General features: G+C 39.3%; 2 protein-coding genes across 9 annotated transcripts in view; one reads left to right on the top strand and one right to left on the bottom strand.

Moving 5' to 3' along the window:
* The first annotated feature begins 223 nt into the window (after positions 1-223).
* Positions 224-8,412, top strand: C6H11orf58 (chromosome 6 C11orf58 homolog). 2 transcript variants are annotated; one of them, XM_038404638.2, is made up of 5 exons: positions 224-739; positions 1,992-2,075; positions 3,888-3,948; positions 6,049-6,158; positions 7,955-8,412. In XM_038404638.2, the coding sequence occupies exons 1-5, from the start codon at positions 680-682 to the stop codon at positions 8,165-8,167; spliced, it is 528 nt and encodes a 175-aa protein (XP_038260566.1). In that variant the 5' UTR covers positions 224-679; the 3' UTR covers positions 8,168-8,412. The 2 variants fall into 2 exon arrangements, with proteins under 2 accessions (XP_038260566.1, XP_038260568.1); XM_038404640.2 differs by having other exon boundaries at positions 528-739; positions 1,995-2,075.
* An 11,849-nt stretch (positions 8,413-20,261) lies between these two features.
* Positions 20,262-22,774, bottom strand: part of PLEKHA7 (pleckstrin homology domain containing A7) — a 298,007-nt gene continuing 295,494 nt past the window's right edge. For all 7 annotated transcript variants that reach the window (XM_038406267.2, XM_038406259.2, XM_043516488.1 and 4 more), the window contains one exon: positions 20,262-21,325. In XM_038406267.2, the coding sequence (XP_038262195.1) occupies positions 21,303-21,325 (23 nt within the window). In that variant the 3' untranslated portion in view covers positions 20,262-21,302. The remainder of the gene's footprint in view (positions 21,326-22,774) is intronic.

Below are 22,774 nucleotides of genomic sequence, written 5' to 3'. Positions count from 1 at the left end.
TGAAAGGGGCTAAGGGGGAGGCTTTAGGGCCTGCACACACGTCTCAGGCGGGAGTCGAAGCAAACTGAAAGGGGGCGGGAGGTGTTCATCGCGGGATTGGGGAGGAAGCGCCCCGCGGCTTTGTTATCTGAGGAGAAGCTCCCCGGGCTCACCCCGGGCAGGCGCCCCCAGCAGGGGGAGCTGTGTTCCCCTTTAACAGCCGGCCTCAGACTCTGCGCCAATTGCCTGTCGAGCACTTTTCGATGGAAAGAGCGGGCGCGGCCAGGCAGCCCCACGAGCGGCCGTTTACACCCGCTGGGGGGAGGGGGGGGAGAGGCGAAGGGTTTCGCAAACAGTAAACGGCGATTTTGTTACGCCGGAGGGTCGGGGACTCGAACCCCGCTCCGCTCAGCCTCGGCGTGTTGTTAGTCAACAGGACCCGGCGGCTCCAGCGCTTCCGTCGCCACCCGCGAGGACCGGGACGCTTTGCGCGCCTTGGCCAATCACGGGCTGGTACCGGCCCCCGCAGAGGATTCTGGGACGTGAAGTCTCTCCCGCCCTCCACCCGTGCGTGTCACCGGAGAAGAACGACAACTCCCAGCGTGCCCGGCGCCGGCCGGGATATTGACCCGCCCGCCAGGCCGCGCAGGAAGACGTGAGGGCCGCGGTTTGGGCGTCGATCCCGGCGGCCTGAGGGAAGATGAGTTCGGCCAGGGAGACGCAGCCCCGCCACGGCGTGAAGCGAGCGGCCTCCCCCGATGTAAGTAGCTGGGCGAGGAGAGCGGGCAGGGAGGCCTGGGGCGATGAGGGGAGAGGGAGACGATCCCCTTCCCCCGGGGTAAGGGCGGGCAGGCCCTGATCGGCTCGTTGCCGGTCAGTGAAATGACCCCGGCTCCGTCCCCCTCTCCAGGCTCTGACGCCGCCCGGTGGCGGGGCGGGACCGGAGGCTTTTCCCTGGGGTGTCCCGCTTGAACGGACTCGCCCCTGCTGCGAAGGCCGCGCGCCTTCCCCCGAGCAGCCGCGGGGAGTAGCCGGTTCAAAGGGGTCGCGCCTCCGTGCCGGGAACGCTGTTTGCTGCGCGACTGCCCGGTGCTCGCTGTGTAATGGAGGCGGTCCGTTGCCGCTGCTAGCCTGGCCTGCAAGCCGCTGCTCGGGTCTTGGCACCGTTCGGCGCTGCTTATGCCTCCTGAAGAGCCCCACCTCTCTCTCCATGCTCAAGATTTTATTTTGTACTTCATAGGCGCGAATCTTGATCAAGTTCCAAGGTGGCTTGTCAGTTAGCTGTACCGTTATTTTACATTGGCTGGAGCTGAGTTTTCTCTCTCCCTTCCTACGCAAGGTCTTCCTGGATTTATTCTTGCTAGGTATGCTAGCTTTCGGCAAATGGCTTCAGAAGTCAGAATCCGTTCTTGCTTTTTTAAAATTCATTCAGTGGCTTAAAGAAAAGGAGGACTTGTGGCACCTTAGAGACTAACACATTTATTAGAGCATAAGCTTTCGTGAGCTGTAGCTCACGAAAGCTTATGCTCTAATAAATGTGTTAGTCTCTAAGGTGCCACAAGTCCTCCTTTTCTTTTTGCGAATACGGACTAACACGGCTGCTACTCTGAAACCTGTCATTATTCAATGGCTTGTTGATGTTATAAGGAGATCCCTTTCTAGTGCCTGTTGACCGCCTTTGAGGCTTCATCTACAACTGTTTAGTTTATTAAAAGTCCTTCCCGCTCCCTTCCCTGCTCACTCTCCTCAAGAGCCTATTTATTAAAAAATCCATGTCTTGAAAACACTTCTCGAAGTTGACATTATTAAATGAGTGAGGTAGGTCATGATCATGTGCAGGGGGGCCTTAGTCATGTATTGAAATGGCATGACTGTAAATGTTGCATCATAGTGCATTGGAAAAATGCTCACATTATGTATAACTTGGAATATCTTAGTTAATATAAACAAGCTTTTAGATGAAACTGCTCTATTTTTTTTTTTTAAATAATTTATTACCTTCTATCTTCCAGCAGGGATCGAGCAGCTGGGAGGCCGTAGACTTGGGTAATGAAGAAAGAAAGCAAAAGTTCTTGAGACTTATGGGAGCAGGAAAGGTGAGATTTTGTTAATTATCTATTTAAATCCAATCATTCCCTGTAAATAAAGGGTGGTTGCTATTAGGGAAGGATTTTTAAAATGACAAAACAATTCACTGATCACATGGAAAGTGATTGCTTAGTGTTTTCTGTTCTTTTTGGAAGTGAAGATGCATTAGTGTTATTGATAAGATACTACTTGCTTGAAGGTCAAAGTTTTTTCTTTAAAACATCTTTATGTTCATCTGTGCATCCCTTTGTACATAACTTCAGTTCTGGCAGGATTTCTGCATTTAACAGTTGTAATTATAATCTACAGTTATTCCCAGGCCACAAACCACTCACTGTATAGTGTCTTTAAAATGTAATATAAGAATACTGCCCTGTTACTCCACAGTTAGCCTGGGTAGCACTGCTTTGCAGTAAAAAAGGCTCCAACTTCACCCCTGAAAACTACTTATTCTAATTCATTGTTTTTCCAGATTCTTATATCTTTAGGTCAGCCTGCAAAATAGTCAGGAACACTTTCTAGCCCACCCTTATGAGAATAACCAACAGCCTAATGTTTTACTCACAAAAAAACCCCCAAATATTGGCTCCAGACAAGTGGTAGTTTGCTTCAGATGAATGAGATGCAAAGACTAAATGCAACAGCAACCAGCCTGGAATAACTCAGTAGCAAACACAATCAGATGGCTTGGAATTTAATTACTTATACAGGTCAAAATCTAAATCCACTTATATGTGTGGACATTGCGTAGTGTAAGTTTTGTTTTTCATGTGATTAATGTAGAAGGTACCCAGTGATATATAATCACGAGAGACCAATATTGGAGCCTGAATGTTTTCATATGTGCCTAAAATACAGCTTAATGTTGCAATTTTTTTTATACAGGCGTCAATTACTAGATGTGGTGGCTTTTAGTCAAATTGGAGGCAAAAATTAAAATTTGTCTTCCATTAAACTAATTACTTTTCTCTAATGTTGTATTTCCCTAACCTAGGGGGAGTCATTATTCTCTGCCCCAACAGAGTAACTTAGTGCTATGGGGGATAGTAGCATGACCCTGGATTAACCTAGGGATTTACATAAACTGCAAACTCTCACAGAGGCTCCTAATGAAACTGAAGTTGGTGCTGGCTCTCATGTTCAGGCCTGTGGGTTAAGGCCCATTGGTCACATCTTTTCCAACGAAACACCCACACAGGATAAGCAAAGAACAAACAGCCGTATGGAGCTACCAGTTCAGTCCATCAGGTGATCTTCTGTCCAGTAAGGGAAGGAAAAGAGGGGGAAAAAAAAATGAAGGAAAAAAAAAACCCCCCAGAAAATAAAGATGTGTAGGGTAGGATTCTGAGCTGCCAAGTCATTTCTAGGGGAATGAAAGAAAGGTTGAGTTACTACTGTAATTGGTAAAACCTGAGTTGTAACTTGAAACTTTGTTGTGCATTATAATTCTGGGTTCAGGTGATCTGTTGTTCCTCCTTCTGCTGCAACTTCAGCAGGCTTGTAGTCATCCTTTCCTCTTTACTTGCCAGTGTCACTCTAAAGAGGAAAAGATTGGGGGTTGGAATTGGTGGGGGGGGGGGGGGGTAGAGAAAGAGTACCTGGGGTTTCCTCCAATATGATCAGTGGAAGGTAAAAATTAATCTAGCTTTGTCAACAGATAGTCATTGGCAGGTGAAAGAGCTCATTAATACAAGTTCTCTTCTCTCCCCCTCCCCCACACACAAAGCTTGTTAATAGTGAGCAATAGGGTGTGTCTATCCTAGAATTCTAGTATGTAGGTAGAGCTGTCAGAGTTCACAATAAATTGCATTTTCTTTTAGAAAGAACACACTGGCCGCCTTGTTATCGGAGACCACAGATCAACTTCTCATTTCAGAACAGGTCAGTTTAATAGCTGATACAAATTAGAAGTCTGTAAACTAACATTGATCTAGGGAGGCAGAGCTGAATCTTTGTACCTTCACTACTGTTGTAGTCGGGGCTTTCAATTTTGTGACTAAAGCTGAAGAAAAGTGAGATTCTGGGAGCTGGCATAATCTCATATCCTCTTTTACTAGTCTGTATAGTGATTAAAAGGTCGTACTTTTGCTTCATGTCTACTTCCTCCCGCTCAGATTCAGCAAAGCGCTTCAGCATGTGCTTAAATATAAGCACATGCTGAAATGCTTAGCAAAACTGGGGCCCACATATGCAGTCTCCTTTTCTTGACATAGAAGCAAAACGATCTTATTGCTGCGTGTGTGAGCACAGTGAGTATAGCTGCAAAGTGGTAGGCTGCACTGTATTATGCTTCATGCATCATCACCAGTTACACTACCAGCTGATGACCTTTGATGGAGGATGTTGTGCATAAATCAGACCTGGGCTTCATTTTTTTTCAGAGTCCCTGATAGTCCTAGCAAGACTCTTTTTTTTTTTTTTTTTCTTCTTTCTTTCTTGTAAACTGAGCAAACCTTGATATGAATTGCCATGGACATGAGACATGCAAAACTGTAACTTATTTCTAATCAGTAGATGACTCTGCAAGTTCGTTTGTTTTTCCCCATAGACTCTGATGATTAACTATCAGAAGCCAAGATATCTCTGACCTTCTCATAAGAAATAAAGTTTGCAATTGGACAAAGTATGGAATTTGTTAAAACCTCTTAGCTGTATAGAATAGGAACTACCAGACTCCTCTGATTTTTTTTCTCCAGTTTGTCTTGGTAGTAACAACTTCTTAGCTGTTCTAGGCCATGTGGTCTAGTGGATAAAGCACTGGACTGGGATGTGAGAAACTAGACTTCTATTGCTGGTTCTGTCACTGGCCTGTTCGGTGACCTTGGGCAAGTCAGTGATGATACTTGCGTCCTTTGTGAAGTACTTTGGGATCGATGTCTGAAAGAGTTAAGTATTACTATTGATCACTAGCAGGAAGTTGTGATTAGGTTTTGACAAGAGCCCTACTCCTTGCTAAAAGACCAACGCAACCAACTTCCTCTGTTCCTGTGTAAAGTAATCTTCTTCGTCTGCTATCCTCCTGTTTCCCACAATCGGCAGTCTTTTCCTCCTTTAATAATAAAAACATATATAGTAACCTTCAAAGTACTGTACAAACACTAATTCTCACAGCAAGGATAAGTAATTATCTCTCATTTTACAAGGGAGGAAGTCGGTGGCAGATGGGAGTAGAACTAGGAGTCCCTGGTTTCTCTCTTGCAGTAAACTAGGCCAAGGGTTCTTAAACATTTTCATAATGTAGGCTATACCTAGATAGATGTAATGCCTTATTGAAATAAATTGTAATAACTTATTGAAATAAGCAGCAGGATAGCATATGTGAAAGCATCTATTTAATAGACATAAGAAAGAGCTAATTTTCAAATTGCTTCTCATGGCTGGTGAAAAGAAAGCTAAGCAGCTTCTGTTTTATGTGTGAGATGAAGTGGCCCAAGACACAAGTAGTTCATCTAAAATGTAGCAAATTAAGTCCAGGAGTGAACTTCTGACTTACTGCTGTGTGTGTGCTACTTAATTTTAACCATTGGTTTGCAGTGCCTTGATTTGCCACTGTAGAGACTGCTTGCTGCACAAATGAATGTCTTGAAGCTCCTGTTCCAATATAACATTTTCATCTTGCTATGAAAAATGGTAATAGTGGGAGGATGGGGTAATGTTAAAAATGAACTGTTTTAGAGTAGACGTGGTTGATTTTACAAGGTAGTATTACATTCTAGTAAACCCTGTTTATAGTACTATCCATGATACAATATTGAGCCTGTGGTGAACTTTGTAATAAAGGTGGAATGATTATCATGTAAGAGTATTTTACTTGCAACTCTACAAGGGTGATGGTGTATTCACTATGCAGTAAATAGTCAACCCATTAAATTGTGTTAAATCTTTTGATACAGTGCTAAATCCTAAAGATCTGGTAATTTTGTGTAATCAGATGTTTTTGTTAATTTGACTGAACCATAACCAAGTACACTGGACATGCAGGGGAAGAAGACAAGAAAATGAATGAAGACCTAGAGTCTCAGTTCCAGCAAAGCATGGACAGCACTATGTCCGGAAGAAATCGACGACACTGTGGACTTGGTTTCAGTGAGGTAGTAGTTTACTTACTCTTATTGACCCAGACAGGCTTGCTCCAGTGGGCAAAGAGAATGAATGACAGACATCGCATTGCCCTTTTTTATTTATTTTTTACAACATGTCAAACTTGCTCTATCCCAGCGTGCCCCTATAAGTTTACCAAGTACAAACCTGCAGGAGCCAAGTGCTTCCTGTGCTTGGACACAGAGGTACGAGTGAGAATTCTTGAACACCTGAAAACATTCATGCTCTACAGTAGTGAGATCATGTTAAGCTCCTCAGAGATGTAATATAGCGGGTGATTGACAGCACATAGCCTAGGAAGTAAAAAATATTTAAATTCCCCTTGCAGTCAACTGAATAACATAGACAGAATACTAACCAAAATAATTATGGGACTCTCACCTGCTGTGGAATCTTTAATGACTACAATGGTTAAGGCTTTTCACATCTTCCAAAAACCAGTACCCACATGAGTAGCACAATGCCTTAAGACAAGCTAGGGCCATTTCTTGAGATTCCCTAGGAAAGGTTGGGGGATGCTTCCTCTTCATGTACTGACCTAGATTAAACTGCTTTAGCTCAAAGAGGTGAAATCGGAGCCTGAGGTTTTATGACAGCATGTTCATTATAATTATGTTGTGTAGTTCTAATGTGTGAGAAGGGGTAGGGAGAAAAATCTGGAAGAGGTAGGAAATTACTGTTGGACACCAATGAAATCTTCAAATGATCCTATATCTCCTCAGTCATGTAGTTATGAGGCAGTCTCGAGGGAAGGATAGGGCCACCACTGTCTGGAGGAGACAGAAAAGTGAAGGAAGACAAAATAAAATTGGTAGTTATGAAACTATACCTCTTTAAATGAAGCCTAGAAAAAAAGATATTTGAGCATGAGGTTGAAATATCAGTAAATGTTTATTCTTGGTCAGAGCTAATATTGATGATTGTAGAAAACTTTCTGAAGTTTCTGGACTTGAGTTAAAGAACCACACTAGCAAAAGCTTACTATTCCAAATATACATGCACTGTTTCCCTTAAAGGCATATTTGGGTAAATAGAAGCTATACCTGCATTGGCCCATCCTTACCAGATTGTGCATGGAGAATTTTTTCCATGGTACTATGTGCTGTATTTGCCAAATAGTATCAGGTTTACAAAGCATTGCAGTCTTGCACATGAGTTCCTGATGACCCTCACATAAAAATAATGTGGCTCACATTAAAGTTGGCTACAGTATGGCAGCAATTCTCTTGCGTCAAGCATGACTCTTTGAACTCCTACCAAAGCTGAAGTAGTAATGAAGCAGTAAAAACCTTGCATGGTCAGTTGCATTTGATAGTGTTTCCAAGTTCTCTTGTTGGTTCCTTCATGATGAGTAATATGAGGCTAGTGGTCAAGCACAAAGTAGCTGCACTATCGTATGCACACACATTCCTGCTAAAAAATCCTTCCCCGCATAAAGCATTATGGTTTAAAAACTTACTTCCTTTTCTGTTTAAATGTTAGCAAACAAAATGGAGAGGGTCCAGTTACTGCATTAGTAATGTCAAGGGATCCTAGAACTTTAGTACCATTTACCACTGTAATTCAGGTGTCAAGGAAGTTGACAATCAGTCATCCTCTTTATATTAAAGACTGAGAGGGTTTCTGGTACTTCTGTTTAATCCCATGTCCTATCTGCAACCACTAACACAAAAGGAACAATGTAGCAACTAGTGAAAACTCATTGAACTTGTATGTTAAATGGCAAAACGAGAGGTTGCTTGGGAGAATGATTTAGCTTCCTTTTGTAATCTGACTTTCATTCTAGCTGGAGGAGGCTGAAGGACAAGATGACGTGAACAGATACTCTCCTGAACCTGAAAGTCCAGAGGACTCTGAAAGTGACTCTGAGTCAGAGCGAGAGGAATCTGCGGAAGAACTGCAATCTGCTGAAAAAGACAGTGAAGCTGATGATCCAGAAAACAAGAAAGATGTGAAAAGCAATTATAAAATGATGTTTGTTAAATCCAGCGGCTCATAACTTCAGGTCTAATAAGTCTTTGTATTTAAAGTACATTAAGTCTTTTTGTTAGTGCAAAGTGGAGGACTGCTTACAGCACAGATTTTTGTATTATGATTTTAAAAAAGCCCTTTTAGATGAAAGAAAAAAATAGTGCTTGCTTTCAGATGCCATGGATGACATTTTTATGGGCATGAGTGTAATTTTTTGGGGGGGTAAAGTATAAACAGATGCATTGGATGAAAATAAATTTAATTCCCAACCTCCTTTTACAATATTCTCTGAACCTACTCTCCTTCCATTGTAGTTGTCAAACCTCTGACACTACTTTCTTTTATGGGTGTCCTTTTGGCTTGGATGTTTTTGTTTTTGAAATAATGTTTCATTGGAGTTGCCTGATGCTATATTAATTCTGATACACTGCAGAATACTGATGTCATTGCTACAGTAATACAACTTCAAATCTTGGTTCTGTTTGGTAATACCAGCAGTAGTGTCTGACATAATTGCCAGAGAACAGGTTTATTCATTTAGGTCCTGATTCTGTAATAAGGTTGTGATTATAAATCCATGTTCCCCTACTGATGTCTGTGGCACTCCATCAGTGTACGGGGCCCCCACATCATATCAGGATGCAGAAGAGGGCCTTTAGGGTACATCTACACAGGGATTAATAAAACCTTTTGGTAGCCAAGGTCAGTTGACTTGGGCTGGAGCCTGAGCTCTGGTAGCCTGTGAAGGAGGAGGGTTGAGTGCACATGTTGCCACAATAATTTTTAACCCTGCAGCCAGAGCCCCCTGAGCTCAGGTCAGCTGGCCTTGGCCAGCCATGGCCATGCCACAGGTTTTTCATCCCTGTGTAGATGTACTCAGAGTTACTTCTCTAGGCCTGTTTTTGACAGCTATAATACAAGAGGGATAAGTTCTTGGGTGTAGATTTCCCGTTTGAAATGAAGGACTTTGATCCTTAAACTGCTTGAGTTGCAGGCTGCATGAGAGCTAGGTAAAAGCAGTGCTTTGGGAGGGAGGTTGTTCTCGTATTAACATACGAGCTTTAATAATTTCTCTCTACAAAAGTGAGATTTGCAGGAGATAAAGAACAAGCAGGAAATAAGTTCATTTGAAAGGAAAAGATACTTTGCTATGGAAAATGATAGGTGCCTCAATTTAGTGACTTTTTTTTTTTAAAGATAGGGATGCAAACTAAAGAGATGTGCAGGGAAAGTTGTAGTATGCAGTCCCCTGGGTTTTAGTGCCACCGATCAAACTGAGGTGAAGAGAGTTAGTCACAATTACTCGTGAAAGGCATGCCACCTCTTACTTTCCTTGCACCAAATCCTCTAGTTTGTGCACAAAGAAAGAAACAGAAGTGCTAAGACATAGTAAGGACTATACAAGCCCATATCTTCTGCAAAGTTATATATTTTTGGTGTACTAAAGATCAAACTTCCATATTATATGCATTTTCTCAACTATTATTGTAATGGCATCTGTTTAAAAATTGGTCATCAGAATTAATCTGAGGATCACAAAAGGAATGCCACATTGCACACATTCTGAATGCATTTCTTTATGGGAGAGCAGAACTTTGTCTGCACCCATGTCTGAAAGAAAAAAGCTTACCCAAGGCTCTTGATGAAAGTTACCACTTTTTTCTGTATCTGGTAAAGCTGTGTTTCTAATTTACTGATAATCTGTTGCAGTGATTATTTCCATACTGTTTGCTAATTTGTATGAGCTGAAATATGTACAGTGATTGTAAGATAATTGAAAATTAGTACTTCAGCCTCAGCTACACTGAAAGACTTTGATCAAATGTTACTTTATGGAAAAAAACAAGCAGTATTAAACCAGATACGTGTGATAATACACTAAATGTGACACAAAAAGTGACTTTAATCCGAATTTGTATTTACTTTTTAATGTAGTTCTTGAACATGAAATTGAGCCTCTTTTATTTTAAAAAATAACCATATATTTCACATTAAGGAAAGATGTAGTGATATTTGACAGGGGGGGAGGCAAAGTGTCTGAACTTTTGAATTTAAGTGCTTAAAAAATGACAGTACTAGAACTTGACCAGCAAATAGATTTATGGATGTCTGGCCTCCGTCCTCCCATACTTTATTTGATCCTTTTTATACATTTCTGCAATATGCAAGGAAGTAACCCCTTCATTTTATTTGCATATAAAAGAATGTGCATAGATTGTTCAGTTATTCAGTACAACAGCTATCCATTTAAAAAAAAAAGTGTGTGTGTGCATATACACATACACACCATTTACCAACTACCTTACTTTGTTTTATCTTTAGTGATACCATAAAATGGTGGTTATAAGCTGCTAATATTCGTAAAAGCACCAGGAATTCATCAACTGCCATTTTACATAATGTCGAATCATTGACCATCTTTTCAACTACTCCCACTGTCCCTAATGAATACATAAAAATTGGGAAGAGGTCATTATATTAACCTTCCCTATTGTTAAGGCAAAATGTGCTTATTATGCTATTTCACCATCGAAGAGGGCCTGTTTCTATGCAACATCCAGGATTGTTAAGACATTAACTACAACTGTGAAGTTAAAGTGCATTTAAACTCTGCAGGGATGCTCTTATTCACAGCAAAGTGGCCTTAGTTTGCTTTAGCTAAATCACCTTTGAAAATGTATCTACACAGAGAAGATTATGGTAGAAACCATTTTGCTTTTAATATATTTGTCATTAGCTAATGCCTTTGGTTTGCCTAGTAAGGAAAATACATGTGAAATTTAACAGAATTTTACTTCTCTGTGTCAGTAAGGGGAAAACTATTAGGATATTGTCCCAAAAGGAAACATCAACAAGAATCCACCAACAAAACTGCTGCCGTTGCTACTGCTAATATTTTGGCAGGTTTTCTCAATTAGGACTTTATTGAGCTGCCTTTTCTAGTCTCAATGGCTGGCTTTCCTACAGTCTGAAATCCAGCTTCTACCATGAGAAATTCCATCTATCTAGATTATCAGTAAATTATCATAACTGTCAACAGTCTCACACTGTCATGGTCTTCACCCGTACTCTGAATGGAACCAATATCCATGCAGCACCTCTGTGTTGTGGAGTATTCAACAGTCCATAGCTCTATCATCAACTCAGTCTGGTACATCTCTCCTAATTCAACCTTCCTGAAGGCCTGAGGTCAATTTCCTCTCAGCTAGAATGTTTAGCAGCATTTATATCCACAGTCAGGTTCTTTTAAACACAGGTTTGAGAGAGCTAAAGTAAGAGCAAAAATTTGACTGGCACACCTAGCTAATCTGGATGTTCTATTCACACTAACAAAATCAGTATTGAAAATCTTAGATCCTGATCCTGTAAATAGTTGCATGCTAGCAGACTATACACCTGCCCTGAGCCCCTCTGGCTTCTGTCCCGGCATTTAGGCTCAGGTTTTTTTCATAATCTTCATTTCATGGCTGCTCAGGTAGTATTGTAGCACAGCAAGACACTTGCTAGATCATTCTGTTAGTAACCACGATTTATCCTTCAGCACCCATGTAATCTCTCAGATGTGAAAATCTGCCTGCAGCTCCTCAGCTGGCACAACATCTCAGCAGTATGTCAGATAAGGGAGTAGCTCTAGGTACTTCATTGCATTCTTCCCTGCCAGGTTGTAGGAGCTCCAGGAAGACCAGGATAGTGACTTGACTGGCATCTCTTTGGGACCCACTACCCAGTCCTGGGGAAATGGGGGAGGAGAAACTGAGAACAAGCTACCAGTTAGTGTTCCTTGAGTCTCTGCCATAGCCCAAGTTATAGCAGCTTGAGGGCTACTCTAATTTGCTCCACTCCCTTCACACCACATAACAGAGAATTTGCCCCGAAAATATTGATTGCAGCCCCCAGCCTGGTGTAAATAGTATTTTACAGTTAATGGTAAACTGATCTCTAATACTAACACACAGAAGAGTCTTTAATGGAAAAATCAATATGCTACAGGATGTAGCTGGCTTAATTCTGTAGGTGACCCTTTCCCCTCTGCATTGCTATGGAAAAAGTTCCCAGGAGTGGTATTAGACTTGACCATCGCCTTACATAAGACTTAGTACATGCTTAATTGTATTGCTGGACCAGGAAAGTGTGTTCAGGTCCTTGCACACTTGAAGTTCCTAGGCTGTTACTGTGCGCTGTTAAAGAGCAGCTGAGAACCACCCCAGAGGGGCTTTGTTATGAAAGATGCTCTATTAGTTTTAGATATTAGTATAATAGTGATAGGTAAATAAATTAACTTTGTACATAAGGATACAACCTTTCTGTAGTGTTGGTGTCTGCTACTATGTCAGCTCTACATTGTGAAATAGTTTCTACATCAGAATTGCATTTACATTCAAAGATAGGCACAAACTAGTGCCTCAAGAATCAAGTTATCTCCTCATGGCTGTACATGCATCCCCATTATTGCTAGAGATAGGAGCAACACTAAAAATATGGTTGCAGGTAGTCTGACGTTTTACAGAATGGCACCACTGATATTTATATACAAATACTTTAAAAAGTAACATGGAGACGGACGTCCTTCAGGAAGATGGAATTAAATAAATCACTAGCACTTCTAATCTAGGTCTCAGTTGTGTCAAGGATAGGTGCCTTAAACACCTAAATTACTACTAATCAAACATTTAAATTCAACCTTCATGATGAGGGTAGATCAAAGCCAGTATATTTTGAAAGCCCAAAGCAGGAGACAGAAATCTTGATCCCAATCTTCTACTATAACTTGATAAAGTAAAAAAAGTTTGTCTTTGAAGAGAAAGCAAACGAACAAGCATACATTCCATATAATTGCTTAGTGCACACTATTGCAATTCTTGCCACTATCAGTTTGTAGGTAGCATTAGCTCACAGTCTTTGGGAGATGGGGTTCCCTTTTGAACAGGCAGAGCACTGGAATGACCCATCCCCCTCACTTCTTTGTACAATGGGGAGCACCTTGTGAGAAAGCAGCATCACTACTACCCTCTACTCCAAAATCCCCCTATGAGAAGACGGTCAAGAAAGAATGCTTCCAATAAAAAGGGATCCGTTTTTCTCCCACCCTTCAGAAGTGAAGGAATTCTAGGGCCAAGGAAGTATGATATATAAGGTGCTCTCTAGCTTTACACCACTGCTTTTTACACTCCCCCTTTTCTTGAAGAGGAGCCTGGCAACTTTATTCCTGAAAGTACAATTTTTAGGATAGCTTCAAAGCTAAGAGTCCTTCTACAGCTGTCGTTGGGGAATTCAATCAAAGAGGATACGCACATGTTGTTTCGATGTCAGCACTGATGGTTGGTGGATTTACTACAGTCCCCAGAACAGAGATTAAATTATGCACTGAAGCTGCCTCTATAAACTGCAGGAGACAAAGAGAATAAGTGGCAGTGCACTTTCTCATAATCAAAGCCTGGAATCGTTATTTGCATTAGTTTCCTGTGAGCTGTCAGGGGAAAGTGAAAGGGACATGGTGTCAAGGGACAGAACAGAGTGCAATCTGGGTTTTAAAAGTGACATCAACTGCATTTTTTTCCTGAATCTTTGAGAAATATCACCCAAAGAGCGTGTTCCTCTGGAGCACTGTTCCTGATGCTTCTATTCCCGGGGGAGAGTTAAAAGTACAATATGAGACTATGTTAAAGGCCAACAGTTCCTGCTATATAATCCATCCAACTCTAAAGATGGCATTTAAGGTGTCTCCAAGCTCAGTGGGAAATAGGTGGAAAAGGAGAGAAAAGAAAGAGTGGTGGATGACAGAAAAGAGACCTCCAATAAGTTACATATCAGAAGTCAAATGTTCCAGGGCTGATCTGAATGGAACCTCCCTGTGTTTTGAGGTTTTCCCATTTGCTAATCTTGCCTAGCAGTTTGACTCTTTTTAGCCATTTCCAATAGTGTGTCACACCAGAAAACAGAAAAGGAGTACTTGTGGCACCTTAGAGACTAACAAATTTATTAGAGCATAAGCTTTCGTGAGCTACAGCTCACTGCATCCGATGAAGTGAGCTGTAGCTCACGAAAGCTTATGCTCTAATAAATTTGTTAGTCTCTAAGGTGCCACAAGTACTCCTTTTCTTTTTGCGAATACAGACTAACACGGCTGCTACTCTAACACCAGAAAACAGTGTCTTGTAATTAGGTAGTTTTCAGTTCTTTCCATATCAGACATAGGTTGCAAGCTACCCACACATCAGAAACAACTCAAACTAGATTAAATAAAACAGAATGTTTTGGGGCTATAATACAGTGCAGAAACGGAGAGGGGTCCACAACCTGAATAGCTCCTTTTCATCCTAATATTTATTATTCTCGGTTTTCACACAACTGCAGGGTTCAAACCATCATGTTACTTATATGCACAAGGCAGAGATCTGCTATTCATGAAAGCTACAAAACTACAGTGTTATGGGTCTTGTTTACTATAACTATAAATAGTAACAACTTCTCTTTGAAATGCATTAGTTCATGTATTTTCAAGTGATAAGCATAACTAAAGAAGCAATCAGAGCATAAGTGACGTGCTTGATTTTATTTAGTGTGTTAAACAGCTGAAACACTTACTGCTATCCCAAATAAGAAAAATACAAGCAGGTTTGGTTTGCAATTTACTCCTTACTGAGGTCCTTGGATATAGCTTATTTACAGTCTATATAGCTTCAGGCTTGGTAACTTGTCAGGTAAAATTATAGCTTTAGGAAGCTCTCCTCCCTCATGGACTCTGAGTTTCAGAGAGACCTCAGACCTGATGAAGAAGCAGTCCACGCCCTACCTGATGGTTAGTTTCCTGCAGCTATTTTGAAGCACTTTCTGATTCTTTCTCAGAACACAAAGATGTAGGAGGGTTAGCAAACTGCATACTGGCACTATTGTAAGTCCTGTTTGCTGGGCAAAGAGCAAAATGCAAGGAATCCATCAACAAGTTACAAATTGGAGACAAAAGATGATTCTTGTAGACAATATCCATACAGACAAAATAATCACTCAAAACCAAGTAGCAGTTTCCTTTATCACCTCATATCTTTTCTTTTCATTTAGTTTTCATAGTAGTAAAGCTCTTAATGATAACAAAAAATGATTTTCATTTAACTTTCACAGTTAAGAACATTCAACTTCTTTATTTCATTAGGTCTAATCTTATATGACCCATCACCAAGGTTTGGAAGATAGACAGACAAATTATGCTGTCAAAGTTTATATCTAGAGATAGATATGGGGAGAAAAAAAAACAAAAAAAACCCCCACACCCCTGCGCTCACAGCAAAATATAGGCAGTATTGAGTGTGTGTATATTTTTGTAATTTGTAGTTAACTGTGCTCGGTCCTATACATATGTCCTTGAATGGGGCCTTTTATTAATAATGCAAATAAATAATGACAGGTCACTGTTTAGATGTATTAAAATATTTGCATTAATCCAAAAGTGGTTTTGTGGAATCTCTCCCCTCATTAGTAACGTCCAGATTTGAAAATATATTATCCTAATTCTCAACACACCTCTGCAAATTCCACATAGTACTGGATCATTTAAGCTTGTAACTCATTTAATATGGGAAACACTTTAATTTTCTACAACTATTGTACTCTACTGGGTTCTCCTACCTTGCTAACTGGTCCTTCAGCATCTTCATTAGCGGCTCCTCTTCATTTTTCTGTTTCTGTCCCTCAGAGTTTGGTTCTTAGTCTTCCTCTTTATTACATCTGTGCTACCATGGCTTCAGTTACCCTCTCTGTGCAATTAACTCCAAATTCTTCTTTGGATCCCCACAACTTCCATCCCTTTCCTCTGTCTCACATTTCTCACTCTCAGATACTCCTTTGTCCTGTGAAACTCCAGATTTTCAAAACAAATTATTTTCCCCACTAATCCATCTCCTTTCCTGATACCACTTACTACCTTCCCCTAATTCACAGCTCCATCACTTTGGTGATGACATTGACTTCTCTCTCCTTCCCCTCTGCTTCCAGTTTCTTGTTAAGTCCATCAATAGTTCCACATTATCACCACCTTGCCCCTGCCTTTGTCTCCATATCCCACTCCCATAAAAAATTCTTTTCACACCTTGGTCATCTCAACTTTATCACTATCTTTCTCCTACAAGGCCTCCCTTTTCTCACCTTCCCTCTCCAGGCTAACTGAAGTCCAACAGCTAGAGCCATCCTTCTTTCCTCTTCTCGAATCCTTTTACTAGCATCCTGTTTTACCACTCAATTCACATTCCTCATCCTTACCTTAAGGATCCTATTCGATCTTGCTAGCAACTAGATCTCTGCTCTTATTTCCTCCAAATCCTTTTATTTTACTGCTCCCATACTCATCTCCCATACTCAGTAAACCTCCCCTTTAATACCCACAACCTCTTGAAAAAGCCTTCCATTCTTAGGGCATCAAGAACCTCCCACTCCCCCACCCCCGGCCCACTCCATCTTTCAAGCTCACGTTTTCCAAGAATTCTTTGTAACATGTTCTCACCCATAGTGTTTTTACACCTTAGCTGAAATTGTCGTCCAATGTTGTTGTTTTTTTGTTTGTCCTTCTATAGGTCTGTAAAGCACCATGTACATTCATGGTGCTCTAAGTGAGTAATAAGGTGCTCATTTAATAATAATAGTTATAATAGTGTAACACACTTTTTTAATTCCTAGGATTCTACATGGTACATTTTTGTATTTTGAATTTGTTTTCTACCTAGAGTGAACCCAAAGTTTTTCTGCCATATTCCAATAATTTATAGTATGCTTCACAATTTTATTTTTTTCTCCTTAGGTTTACCTGTAGTTTAACATTCAAAGTATGGTTGTGGCACAGAATACCTCAACAGGCTTATATATTAAAAATGCCCTTTAAAATTCCAAAGCTTTGAACTAAAAGCAATATCTCAAGAAGTTTTCATGAAAAGTTCATCTCAGTGGTTCAATTCAGCTACACTTAGATGCACCTTTTCAGATAATAGGAAAAAAGTGTAAAGGGGTCAGACTCAATCAACACAGTTGTTCAAACAGAATTCCAGTCACTGTGATGTGTGTACATTTTGTGCTTTTCCTTTGTACTCTTCCACTATGAAGAAAGGTTGCTTTTGCTAGCATAGCAATAAAAGTCTTAGCCTTTTGAATACAGCCAACTAACCAATGGGAATGTTTACCAGGTGTGGAAAAATATAGCAATTTTTCATGTCTTTCCTGTGCATGTCTCTTTCTTTTTATAGTTATGCAATCCATACATCTACTACACAAGCAAATGCTTTAAAATACCCAAAGACAAACAGAAATTGGACAAGTGAAGCCTCGGAACGTACCTCATAAGTTAGTTTTTTTGTTTTGTTTTTGTTTTCATTTTTGAGACTTAGAAATCAACTAAGTAAATAGCATGAGCTGAAAATAAAGCTGGAAGCAATACCTAAAAGATGCCATAAGCATTTTATTATATATAGATTCAAAACAGCAATCTTGGAGCAGATTTCAGCCATTTAAATCAACTTTACTCAGGCTTTGTCATTTTTTTTAAACAGTAAAGGTTTGGTAATTTTATGAACTTGCGGGTGGCAGAGCCAGATATAACAATATTCCACACAAATGAGATTTTCTAGAATAAAATCCACTAAACTAATATGACTGGTGAAAAAAATCTCTCCAATACAGCTTGCTCCTTGTGGATGTTTCTGGCTGTCCTGGATTAAATTAGTTTTTAGTGTTTATCACCACTATTACTCTCCATTCCCTTGAAGAGCTGGAGTTAATCCAGAGTGAGCAATGTCATCACCAAAACTTCCTAGCAGACTCCCACACAAATGCAAAACTAGAGCAATGAGAAGGAAAACAAACAAAAGGAGTTCCTGTTCAATTAAAAAAAAATATGGAGACTAATGACAGGTCTGAGGATAACAAGGCTGAGGGTGTTGTGAATTTGTAACCTGTCATCAGTGCAACCACTTTGTAATGTAACAAACTAAAAACACACACAGGTGTAAAGGAAGAAAGATAAGAGTCTTTAGATTAAAAAAAATACACTGAATTTTTGCTCGGTGTAAAAACTATACAGATTAATTACAAACTAGCTCCTCCAAAAGAAAAATAGATACTATTTGTCTAATATTTTTAGTTAATCAGAATGAAAAAACCTCTTTATTCCAACTATTTTATGACTGTAATTGAACGGTGTCTGATCTAAAAGATACCACTCTGAATACATCATAATTTTCTAGCTTTGATGCTAGTGATGGCTGCTGTATAAGTACATAAATTAGACTGTTTTGGTGAATAAATGCAAAATGAAATTGAAAAAAGAAAACCACCATGATCCCCAAACAGAGTGGTCACCAGATAACTCATTAGCATCTATATTTAAATAAGGGCTTTGAAAAAGTGTCATGCTTGGGGATATTTTTGCCAAAATATGGGATTAATTATGGACATATAAATTGCTTTATTTGTCTCAGACCAAGAGTTTTCAAGGTCAGTTTATTATTCAAAATAATTAATGGTATGTGTGTTAAGGGTGAAATCCTTGCATCTCATATGAAGCTCAAGTAAGCAGGTTGTTTGTGAATGATGTACATGGCAGGGGAGGAGAATATGAATAGTCTCATCACAACTTGTAGAGCACCTGCTATGACAACCAGCTGTGCTTCTCTCCCCTTCCCCTTCCCCGCCAACACCCACCCCAAAAGACAACTGGAATTTTTGATCAGTGGGTTGAAGTAGTTCATAAACCCACTGGCTGCACCCCCTCCCCACAGCATAGCCCCCACACTTTCCTGTTCTGCATCGATAATATATATATATTTTTACAGAACCATGACACATCACAAATCCCTATGGCTGAGAGTTCCTTTACATTTCAGGCCATGCATGTCCCCACAAATAGGACAAGGGTTTCATAAGCACGTCAGCTTTGCGTTTCCTCTTCACACATTTGAAGTCAAATATTTACTTAAACTCTCTGAAGTTCACAATGTCAATACTGAACAACAGAAATATCTAGATTTTCTTTTTTAAAAGTTATTGACTGTTTGTTCCCTACATTCCATTGTATTAAGTAATTCAAGTTTAAGAAGAAAGTCAAAAACTAAAAACCTCCATGTCATTTGAAGGCACTGTCATAGTACAAACTGACTCTCACCTGCTATTACAAGAAGTCTTAAATTCCAGTTGGTTTCCAGACATTTTATTGGTTAATATGTGTCCATACATCGCACAAGCGACTCCATGATGTTTACAGGATTAGAGATGAAGAGTGGCAGTTTTTGCACACAGAATATGTAAATTACTCTAGCTACTTTAATTTCATACTATACCAAGTGTCAAGAATTTGGCAGTTGAGAAAACTCTAAAATAGGAAAGATCAACATTTAGGTCCCAATTCAGGAAAGCCTGTACTTAAGTGCTTTCCTGAATAGAGATGGACTTAAGCATGTATTTAAGAGCCATCCTAAATTCAGCACTTGGTACACAGGAGGCCTGATTCAAATCCTATATAAGTAAATGGAAAAACTCCCAAGGACAACAACGGGCTTTGGGTCAGAACCAGGGAGAGCAAAATGTAATTAACAGAGATTTTAGAAACAACGTTGAAAATGATCAACAGGACAGCTGACAAGACAAAAGCAGTAAAAGTGTTATGTTAATATTTTAATCTGTACATACACCATTTACCCCAAACTGTTACATTTTATTTAAATTAACATTTTCTTGCAAAATATTCATTTAATTTCTTTTCAAACATTTTTTATAAAGGCAAAAATAAAAATTTTATTTTGGCAAAATGTTATGAAGCTGACACTGGCAGTATTGAGTTAGTTAAAAATAGACTGCATTTTCTAAATATATTTCTTAAGAATAGCTTCAGAGTATCATAAAAATACAATATGAATTTTTATTTTATGCATTTTAAACAAAATGTGAAGCTCAATCCATTTAGTTTCTTTTTAAACCCATTATTTGAATGCAGCAAAGAAACAGAAGTTAAAAGTCTCGCAAAACACTGCAAAGTATTTGTGAATCATTCCTGTCTGAGCACTGAACTCAACTAAAAATTACACAATATTGTGCGATTTTTGCATGCCTTATACTGAAAGTGTATACATACTTTTTTCAAGTAAAGAAGCAACAGCAATTCATTTAAACTCATTTTCTTCATATGTAACTGACCAACTCTTCACCCTATACCCAAGCAAAACATCAAACTTGAAAGTTTTGGCAAAATTAAGCACCAGTTAAATTTACATACAAAATTAGCAAGTGCCATATTGCATTATTTCTGTTGTTTCCATGATAATGCAAAACATCACATATTGCTTTTTAATTAAAACAAATATTATATATATTTACTAGTAAAATCACACATTCTATTAACATTTTATTGCTTACTTCACACATTAGAATTAAAATTTCTTTTACTTTCCAGTCCTCTTAATTTAAGAAAAAATATATATTTTTAGCATCGTGTTACTGATGGGGACAGTGTTATTGTCAACGCTAACACACTGGATACTGATATTTGAAAATTAACTACATGGAATTAAAAAATGTACATGAGTTAGCAGCTGAGTGCCATAATTTTGTTCATTATGTGCAAACATGATGGTTACTAACATTTAGAAATGGAAGCTGAGTCCTTTGCTATTTCTTATTTAAAGGGCACATGAGAGTGATCAATTTTGCCAAAATAAGAAGAAAATTCTCAGTAAACTTCTCACTTGAGTTAGCTTTACCCAAATGCCGTGATGTACTTCCAAGATTATTTGATTTACATTTTGTCAAGAGTCTTTACGATATGCATCTGAACTTGAGGGTGAAGCAATAATATTTTGTAAAGTCTCTGTAAGCAGCTTTTTTTTAAAAAATGAACTCAGCCCTTGATTAAAAAAAATCTAAAATATATTCTGTTTCTAAAAATACATCAGTATTATACAGAGTATATTAAAAGTGCCATTTATTTATATAAAAAGTCTGAACTAAAACAATGCCAAACTAAAATGATTTGAATTCATTTGTTTTTCATAGAAAATCCCTCTATTATTCTTTGAATTTGTTTTTGAAAAATTCTGTGATCAGCAGATGAGTATCTTCCGAGAAGCTGGTGTCATGAAGACATTCTTTCTTCCACGCTCTGGCATCAGATGGTTGTTGGCTTGTATCTTATGTCAATGTTCCATTACTGCTTTGGCTGGTATGAATTAAAACAAAATGCAGTCAAATGCGGTAGCGTATGCTGATGCCAACCAGTACACATTTTCATAAAAACATGGTTTTGTATTGCAGCCCTCAATCAGATAGGATGGATAATAGATATTTAAAATTGTCTGACCAATTATTACTTGATGCCATTGAAATTCTGGATGATGTCCACTGATCTAGAAGCATCACTGTGGCCCTAATGTAATGGCTAAAATTATTAGATTCTTTCCTTAACTCTGTCCCTTAAAGAGAATGTGAACTTTGGATGTGAGTTTTTGTGGTAGTTCCCTAGTACAAGTTCACTGTTGGTATCTGGGGACAGTGCTTTTCTTTTTTGCACTCTTTTGAAAAGTTCAAGGCCAGATTCTGATACTCTTACTCGTGGAAAAACACCTCACTCCAGGTGTAATCCGGTTTGACTTTAATAGGACTACTAGAAGTCTCAGGTGCCATTCAGTTTGAGCAAGGGTGGTGGAATCAGGCCCTCCAAATCGGAAAGTGAACTAGGCAGACATTAGTCCACTTCCATCATGTTCCCCTGCTGCTCTGTGTGATGTCAGAACAACTTTACAGCTGTCAGTCTATCATTTGTGATACACCTTGCTGAAGACAAGTCACCTTTTACGATGTTCAGGTCCACTACTGCAGCCACTCTGAACAGAACTCCTATTGACATAAACTGATGTGTGCGCAGTATTGGGCCTTTCTAGAGCTTTTCTAAGTATGGAGATTTCTTAACTCGGAGAAGTGCTGATCTCAAAAGTACTCCAAAACACAAAACCAGGGTAGCCAGAGACTAACTCTTTTAAAGATGTTCAGTCACACTTACTACTCAACTTATTTCATGTATTTTTATACAATCATATGAGAGAAAACTAGCCCATCTGAAAGCAGGAAGACAAGAATGAACTAATAGTAAATTCTGGAGATACAGTGGGTGCCAAATCAGGATACTGTCAGTATTATGATATATTTAACTATTGGTAAGTATTTCCCATTTTAAGTATAGGGAATAATGCAAATACCACTTAAATGGGCAGTAAATGTTAGTTTTTAATGGTGGTGCAATAAATGTCCTTTTTAAATATGGTGCCCACAACACTTGCAGCTAAGAACTAACCTAAACGAGCAGCAAACATTATCATTCGATTAGTATAATAATTTAATGGGAAACCATTGCCATGCATGGCATCAGTCAAACAAGCTACTGTAAAGTTAATTACACAAGGCCAGCTTGTCTCAAACTAATCTTTAATTTTAGTTTCTTCAAAACTGTACCTGTGTTTGTCCCCACAAAATTGCATGTAGACCCAAAACTGCCTGTGTACAAGGGTTCCCATTTTTGCAGGTACGGTGCTCAACAGAGGTGTGTGCCACTTTGCAGATGAAAACACATGCGCACATTTTCAATCCTGGAAATTGTTGCTGAAAATGTGGC

Source organism: Dermochelys coriacea, chromosome 6, assembly GCF_009764565.3.
Source record: "Dermochelys coriacea isolate rDerCor1 chromosome 6, rDerCor1.pri.v4, whole genome shotgun sequence".
Classification (NCBI taxonomy): Eukaryota; Metazoa; Chordata; order Testudines; family Dermochelyidae; genus Dermochelys; species Dermochelys coriacea.
Note: the sequence above shows the minus strand (reverse complement) of the source record. Positions and strands in the feature narration are given on the sequence as shown.